A 9216-nucleotide genomic window follows, 5' to 3' on the forward strand; every position below is an offset into this window, starting at 1 on the left:
TTTCTGAGTCTCCAACACGTGTTAATTGAAGAGGCTAGATTAAATAATCTGTAAGGCCAATTTACGATTAAATGATCTATGATAATAGAAAAATTCGCATAAAATGAAGAAATCCTGGAATAACTGAGGTGGAGCAGAGACAGGGAGAATATGTCTGCACTTAACACTCATCCAAATGTAAAGATTTAAAATTCTCTTTCTGTACAGGACAGGAAAAAAATGGAACTTGAATCTCACTGAAAACACACACTAACAAGCAAAGCATTGTATCTCCTTCCTCCAATACTACTCCTTTCTTAAGAAAAGATTTTTCTGCCCAAAGTTCTCCTCAGGGCAACTTTGACATCCTTGTTCCTCAAGCTATAGATTAATGGGTTTAACATGGGGACTATTATGGTATAGAACAGGGAGGACACTTTCCCTTGCTCGAGGGGCAGGATGGAAAGGGGTTTGAGATACATGAAAGCACCAGAACCAAAGAAAAGAGAAACTACAATTATGTGGGAACTGCAAGTACTAAAGGCTTTGGACCTGCCTTCTGTAGAACTGCTGTGTAGAATGCTGGAGAGGATGAGGGCATAAGAAATAAAGACAGTGACAATGGGCATTCCAACGTCAACAGCCACCACAATAAAGACCACCAGCTCATTCATGTAAGAGCTGTTGCAGGAGAGCTCAAGGAGAGGAAGGATGTCACACATGAAATGATTGACAAGGTTGTCAGCACAGAAGGTCAGGTTCATTATGCTTCCTGTGTGGGCCATGGCCCCAGCAAACCCCATCCCATAGGCACCCAACAAAAGGAGCAAACACACCTGGCAAGACACGGTGACCATGTACAACAGTGGGTTACAGATGGCCATGTAGTGGTCCTACGCCATCGCTGACAAGATGAAGGACTCAGAGACGACAAAGAAGCAGAAGAAAAAGAGCTGAGTCATACACTCTATGAAGGAAATGATGTTCTTCCTTGAGACAAAACTCATCAGCATTTTGGGAGTGATGGTAGTGGAGAAACAGAAATCTATTAGAGAGAGGTTAAAAAGGAAGAAGTACATGGGAGTGTGCAGGTGAGAGTTCAGCCCAAGCAGGGTTATCAAGCCCAGGTTCCCCACCACGGTGACCATGTAGAAACCCAGAAACAGGAAGAAGAGGGGGATCCGCAGTCCTGGCTGGTGGGTTAAGCCTTCGAGGATAAACTCTGTCACAGAAGAGTTTTTGGCTGCCATTCTTTTTGGTCAGGCAGGAGAGTCTGAGGGGACAAGAGAAGAGGACCACTTAGAAAGAAACGTCACCACCACATTCTTAGTCTCTATCTCCCATTCTTAGAAAAGGAATCCAAGGAGAGAGATTTGAACTTTGGTAGGAAGGTTTTTACCACTCACTGTGGGTCTATCTTCACAGTCCAAGTGATTATAACTCCCAAAATGTAATGTGAGACTAAACTGTAACTGCAGAATGAGAGCTGGATCTGCTGAAGAAAGGGGTACCAAAAATAATCCAAATGTCTTTTAGATCCTTAAGTCAGTCCCTTTTCTATATCTTTCCCTCTCCTGTCTCTGCTTCACTTGGTAAAACCTGGACCTCTTCCCCGAAGGGAATCCTGAGATGCAGAAGCGACAGTGGCTCTGCTCAGAGCTTCCACCTCCGGGTCCACACTGTCAGATTAAGTAGGTGAGCTCATGCTTTTCCAAGATCTCTTAGCTCAAGTGGCTGTACATTTAATAATTTTTTAAAGCTGACACTTACTGAGTGGTTACTATAAGAGGTTCTGTTTGAAGAGCCGTGTAGCAATATTATTATCTTCATTTTACAGATGAAACAAGTAAGATGACATAACTAGACAAAAGTCCCCAAACCACCGAGTTGCAGCCAGAAGGTGAATTTCGGCAGTATGGCTCAAATGGTTTGCACTTGAAATCACCATGTTACATAAGTGACCAGCATCGGGGCAGGCACTCACCTTCCTTCCCTTTAGAGCCATAAATGCTATACTCTACTGCCTCTTTTTCACATTCTGGGGAGGAAGATGACCCTAGTGAAGACAAGATGACAGATCTGAGCTCAAAGCCCTCTCTTCCTAGTACAGGTCAAAGGATCAGAACCTCTAATGTATCTCATAACGCTTCCTGCACCGAAGGACATGAATTCCAATTGTTCATTTGCCCAAAGGCCTCTCCAGCTTCCAGGAAGGAGACAAAGCTTTTTCCTGACCAGTGAATAACAAAAGACTAAAGAGTTTTATTCTGGATTACAGACTTCAATGATCTGGCCATTAAGATAGAGACTCCCTCAAGACCACTTGCTTAGCAATTAGTTTCCCTAGAGAAGAAGAAATGTTTGTTTATCTCTTGGAATTGCTTGATTTGGCTTTCTACTAACATGTATCGTGTACTATTAAGAGAAAATCATTGTGAAAAAAATGATTATCATTACCATTTCTTGAATACCCAATAATTTAGTACCTGACATAATACCCTTATTCCAGCTGCCAAGATCCAAAGTACACATATACAAACATATCTTTATTTATTTCTCACAATACTTATTTTACAGGTAAGTTGCTCACAGAGACAAGATGTTTCAGAGTCCACAGGTATGCTTAGGTCTGTCTGACTCCAAGCCCCTTATGTAGCTGCTAGACTAAACTACCTCCCAAGGACAGCTACTGAAATCCATAAAGCAGAGCCCTTGCCTTCTTGGATCTGACAGTCTCTTGGAAAATAACAAGTAAATATTCAATGAATTTAATTTTTAAAAGGAAGCAATTAGAGCCTGGAAAGGTTAACACAAAGGGCTACTGTAATTTAGAATAGGATATTCAATAATTTATTCATATTCCTCTCATCTCAGGAATTAATTGCACTACTCTATTCCCAGCTCAGACAAGAAAATACTTCTCTCATTCCCCTCCCCTGTCCTCTCATGGAGTGTATGTTTAATGGTAACAAGAATCCCTATCAGGTAACTGCTCTCAATGTCTGCCAAGACCAGCCTTTCTCTAAATTAATAACTAGTCAAATTCCCTGTGGCTGTCCCTGCCTTCCACCCACTTTTCTTTGAGCACTTCTCCCAGCTGACTTCCCATCTGTTCAGTGCCCTCAAACTGAGTCCTAGTAGACCAGATTCCCACTGCAGGAACACATCCACGTTTGTTCTTCCTCTTTGGTTTGCATTTGTCTTTTTCTGTCTTTTACTCCATACCTCCAACCTCTGCCTGGATTAAAATTGTCTATCCTATGTCTCTGTCTCTAAGATATTTACTTATTTTCTTTAACATCAAACCCACAAACTCATAAAATTTTAGACCTGAAAAGACTTGAGAGAGTATCTCATCCAGTGTTTCCCAAACCTAGCTAGTTATCACAATTACCTAGAATATTCATTAAAAAGAAATGCTGGGCTCCAACCATACCTTTGGAATCAGAATCTCCATAGATATGGATATGGTGACTGTGTTTTTTTTAAATCTTCCCAAGCATTTCCAATGCCAGGAACTGATAGATTCACAGAACTATTATTTGCCCTCATCTTACAGGCAAAGACCTCTAAAAAGTTCAAAGAAATAAAGCCATTCACCCAAGGTCACAGATCTCTTCTAAGTCTCCACATTTCCAATCTCTCCTCATCCATTAACTCACCTGACCTTCATTTTGGCTGGAATGTAAAACACAAATAATGGAAACATAAGTTATGAGACTTTTTATTTCAAGTGTGATGGTATAGCTATTATTGCACTTACCCCTCTGACCACAAAAAAAAAAGAAAGAAAAAAAAAGACTGGAAAAAGTATATAAAGCAACTATTTGCAATACTTGGAAAGTAGACAACACAGGGATGAAATTCTTGAGAAAAGGCAAAAAAACAAGGTAACTAACACATTCACCCCAACTTTCTCTAAGGCCAGTTTCTAAACGATGCATAGTCAAGTGATGCCCCAACAAATGGCAGCAGCTTCTACTAGTGGAATGAAAAAGTGTAAGGAGGCTAAGACAGCTGGAATGTGTGGGGCAAGGAATGGAGAATAAAAAGCCAAAAAAGGACCCTCAGGTACCTGCACAAAGGACTCCCTTAAGTTCTTGGCTGAATCCTAAATTTTATATCTGGAGGGCAAGGTTCTACCGGCTTAGGAGACAACGGCTGCTGGGGGCTAAGAACTGAACAGAGATCACAGAGGATCTACAGTGCCTGATAAAAATTAGAATTCTGACCTACTGAAAATGGAGAGGCCTTGGTCAGCAAACCAGGCTTTAAGTGAGACCCCTGAAAAGTCATACACTAAGAGTAAATACTATGCCTTTGTGCTAAGGGCAAAACCGAATCATAACAAAGGCTAAATCCAGGTCTTAACAGGATCAGAGGGATCTACTAGTAAATTAACTACATCCCAGAACAAAATTTAACACTCTGTAACAAAGGCCAACATAATCCACTGTCTCTAAAACATATCCACAGTGTCCAATATCATAAAGTCAAAAATTACTAGAAACACAAAGAAGCAAGAAAATGTGACCCAAAGTCAAGATGGAAAAATATATTAGAAGCAGGTCCACATCTGAACTAGATGTTGAAATTAACAGACAAGGACTTTAAAATAACTTCTATAATTATTTTTAAAATATTAGATAAAAGGACAGAATTGGCTAATATATGGTAAATTCCAACAAAGCAATAGAAACAATCAAGATAACCAAATGAAAATTTCAAAACTAAAAAATATTGGAAATAAAAATTCACCAGATTAGCTTAATAGCAGATCAGGCACAGTCAAAGGAAAGATCAGTATAAGCAAAGACAAATTGATAGAAATTATCTGTACTAAAATACGGACAGGAAAAAAGTAATATTAAAAAAGAACATGGTAACTAAAACCTTTAGGGCAATCCTAAATAGTCCAACATATGTATAATTATAGAGTTCCAAAAGGTGAGTCAAGGGAGAATTGGGTAGAAATAATTTTTTAAGAGATAATAGCTGAAATTTTTCCAAGTTTAATAAAATTTATAAATCTATAGACCCAAAAAGTTCAGGAAACCACAAACAAGATGAATATAAAATATACCACACCTAGGCATATTATACATAGTCAAACTGTTGAAAACCAATAACAAAAACAAAGCAGCTTAAAAGCAATCAGAGATAAAAGATGTATTGCATTCAAAGAAGCAAAAATAATAATAATTGACTTGTAATAAAAGAAATAGAAGTCAGAAGACAATGAAATGACCTTTAAAATACTGAAAGGAAAAAAAATTGTCAACCTAGTATTGGCAAAAATATCCTGGCTAAAATATTCTTCAAAAAAATAAAGGAATTTTCAGACAAAAGGTGAAAGAATATGTCACCAATAAGCCTACACTGCAAAAAAGCTGAGAAAGGGAGAGAGGGAAATGGTCCCAGAGGAAAGCTTAGATCTGCAGGAAGAAATGTGAAACACTGAAAATAGGAAACACGTGGGTAAATATAAAAGGCCATTTTAAAATTTTCCTTAAATTTAAATTACTTTGACCATTTAAAGCAATAGAAAACAATTTATGGTAGATTTAAAATATGTGTAGAAGTAAAATATATAAAATGCCAATAACAATAAAACATAATACGGTAATACAAATAATGCAATAAAAATAACATAGAGAGATATAGTTAAAATTCCAACAAAAGACCTAAAATGAAATATTTTTAAAAATTTAAATAACCCAAGAGGAACAAACTTAATATATTAAAAATCAATCAACATTATCCACCACATTAATAGAATAAAACAGTAACATTATATAATCATCTCAATAAATGCAGAAAGAGTATTTGATAAAAGGCAACACTTATTCATGATAAGAATGCTCAGCAATGTAGGAATAGGAAGGAGTATCCTAAATCTGATAAAAGACATCCGTGAAAAACCTACAGCTAAAAACCTACATCATATTCAATCGTGAAATACTGATTGTTTTTATTGTGAGGTCAATAATAAGTCTAAAATGTCCACTCTCATAAGTTTTATTCAACATTTTATGGGAAGTCCTAGCCCACTTAATAGGGGAAAATGTTGAGCTTCTCAACAGTCTCAAAAAGAACAAGTCGGGCACGGTGGCTCACACCTGTAATCCTAGCACTTTCAGAGGCCGAAGTGGGCAGATCACATGAACCCAGGAGTTTGAGACCAGCCTGGGCAACAGCTACACAGGAGGCTAAGGTGGGAGAAACACCGGAGCCCAGGGAGGGTGAGGCTGCAGTGAGCCATGATCACGCCACTGCACTCCAGCCTGGGTGACAGAGTGAGACTCTGTCTCAAAAAAAAAAAAAAAAAAAAAAAACAAGGACAACATATCAGTATCAGTCAAAATATCAAGCATATAATAAAAAATTATTCTTGACTGCCTCTCCCTTCACCACCTTGCTGAACACTGCACCTGACCTTCCAGATGCTCAGTGTTCTCAAACTAAATCCTCCCCCATAAGATTGCCAGTGTCAGTTTTCTGTCTCTGATTTGTTTGCATAAGAGGACTAAAGATGGAAATGCAAGATATAAAATCATCTTAATTTACACATGACTTGAATATACCTGGTAATCAAAGTAAGCCTATAAACAGGCTTATTAGAACTTAGAAGTGAATTTAATAAAGTCAGGGAATACAAGGTTAATGTATAAAAATTAACTACATTTCTACAAACTAGCAAAAAATAATTACAAAATGAAATTTTTCCGATAACATTGACACTAGCAACAAAAATTGATATACTTAGAAATTTATTTAACACAATTTTTGTATACCTCTATATTGAAAACTATAACATGTAACTGAATAATATTTAGAAAATCTACATATATGGAAAAATATATCATATTCATGGATTGAAAAACTAAATATTGTTAAATTGTTACATCTACCTAAATTAATCAGCGGATTCAATTCAATACCAGTTAAAATACCAGCAGACATGTTGACAGAAATTCAGAAAATAATTCTAAAAATTATATGAAAATGCAAAGGACCTAGAATAGCCAAAACAACTTTGAAAAAGAAGAAAGTTGGAGAACTTACACTATTTGACTCCAAGAATTATATAAGTTTCAGAAATTAAAACAGTTTAGTAGAGAAGTAAAGACAGGCAAATCGATTAATAGAGCAGAGCACAGCACCCACAAACAGACCCACTTATAGGGCCAATTGATTTTTTTTTTTTACAAAAGTGCTAAAGCAATTCAACAAGAGAAAAAAAAATTTGATGAATGATTCTGAAACAACTAAATAGCAATATATAAACAAAAATGATCTTTAACCCCTATCTTATTCTATACATATTTAATTCATGATGGATCAGAGACTTAAATATAAAATCTAACCTACAAACATCTAGAAGAAAATCAGACCTTAGAATAAGACCTGTTCTCCAGACCTTAGAATAGGATTTCTTGACCATAAAAGACAATAACCATAAAAGAAAAAAATAATAATCCAATGTCATTAGAATTCTAAACTTCTGCTTTTTAAAATACAACATTAAGAAAATGTAAAGGCAAACTACAGGGAGAAAATAGTCACAATATATGTATCTGTCAAAAGACTCAGGCCTGGGTGAGTGGATCACCTGAGGTCAGGAGTTCGAGACCAGCCTGGCCAACATGGTGAAACTCCATCTCTACTAAAAATATAAAAAAAAAAATTAGTCGGGCTTAGTGGCGCATGCCTGTGGTCCTAGCTACTCAGGAGGCTGAAGCACAAGAATCGCTTGAACCAGGGAGGTGGAGGTTGTAGTGAGCCAAGATCACACCACTGCACTCCAGCCTGGGCGACAGAGCGAGACTCCATCTCAAAAAAAAAAAACAAAAACAAAACAAAACAAAAAAAAGACTCGTCTATAATATATAAAGAACTCATACAAATAAATTATTGAAATACTAAAAACTTTTGATGGGACAAAGATTGAAACAGACATTTCAGAAGATACCTCAAATGGCCAGTTAGCATACAGGAAGTTGCTCCAAGCATTATTTATTAGAAAAATGCAAATTAAAATCACAATGAGCTGTCACCACATACCCATTACAGTAGCTAAAATTAAAAAGACTGACAGGACCAAATGTTGGCAAGAATATTGGGCAAATAAAACACTCTTATATCACTAGTAGAAATGTAAAGTGGTACAACCATGTGTAAAAGTTGCAGTATCTAATAAAACAAAACAAATACCCTGGATCCAGCAATTTCACTTCTATGTATATACCCCAAAAGTTAATGCATATTTCCACAAAAAAAAAAAATCTCAAACACAAATATTTATGGCAGCTTTATTCCTAACAGCCAAAAAGTAGTCATGACCCAAATAAGCATCAACAGAAGAATACAGAAATAAGCCATGGTATAATCACTGAATGGAATACAACTCAGCAATAAAAAAAAAAAAAAGAACAGACTATTGATATATGCAGCAACCTGGGAGAAATCTTGAAAAGAAATAATGGATTTGTCTGGAAAAGTATGCTAGGAACACACTGAGGTTAACCTACAATGCTATAATTAACCACAATTTACTAGCCAGTAGGTAACCTCCAATAGTCATTGAGTAAGAGAATGACATTCATTAATTCATTCAACAAATATTGAGAAACTGTGTCAGACACTGTTCTAGGGGCTGCAGATAAAGCCCTAACCAAAACAAGTCTCTGCCCTCACTGAGCTTGTATTCTAATAGGAGGAAGACAGACAATAAATAACTTATGTAATATATTAGATGATAAGAAGAGCAATAAAAAAGCAAGGAAAGTGAATACAAAGGGAGAGTTGTAAGTTATGCATTGAAATAGGATGGTAGGGTTAGGCGTCTTTGAGAGAGTGACATTTAAGCAGTCTTGAAAGACTGTGATCGGAGTTGTGCTGGTCAATAGCAGTTACTCTAGTGACCACCGGGTGAATGTTGCTTAGCGTATCGCAATGCATCATTGCTTCATGCTTCTGACAATAGCTCTACCTATAGCACGGCTTGAATGAACGTATATTGGACATTGTGACAAGTTAGAGAAGCAAAAGACCTTTCCGAGCTTTTTACAAAATCACAAGTTATGCAATGAAGTTCATTGCCTGCACACATTGTTGGTCTTTAAACAACCAGCACTAGCTGCTCTAAATTCCCTTAGTTTTCACATTCATTCTCAGGAAGGGATCTGACAAAGTCATTTCTACAGGGACAGAGTGAGCTGCTGAATAGCCACCTAC

At 36.9% G+C, this 9216-nt stretch overlaps 1 protein-coding gene across 1 annotated transcript; it reads right to left on the minus strand.

The window, feature by feature from the left end:
* Positions 1–296: 296 nt before the first annotated feature.
* LOC101145751 (olfactory receptor 8B12) lies at positions 297–1229 on the minus strand. The gene is given in 1 exon segment (XM_019036064.4): positions 297–1229. A coding segment is annotated over 1 exon segment (933 nt).
* Positions 1230–9216: the final 7987 nt, after the last annotated feature.

This window comes from Gorilla gorilla, chromosome 9 (genome assembly GCF_029281585.2).
Source record: "Gorilla gorilla gorilla isolate KB3781 chromosome 9, NHGRI_mGorGor1-v2.1_pri, whole genome shotgun sequence".
NCBI lineage: Eukaryota > Metazoa > Chordata > Mammalia > Primates > Hominidae > Gorilla > Gorilla gorilla.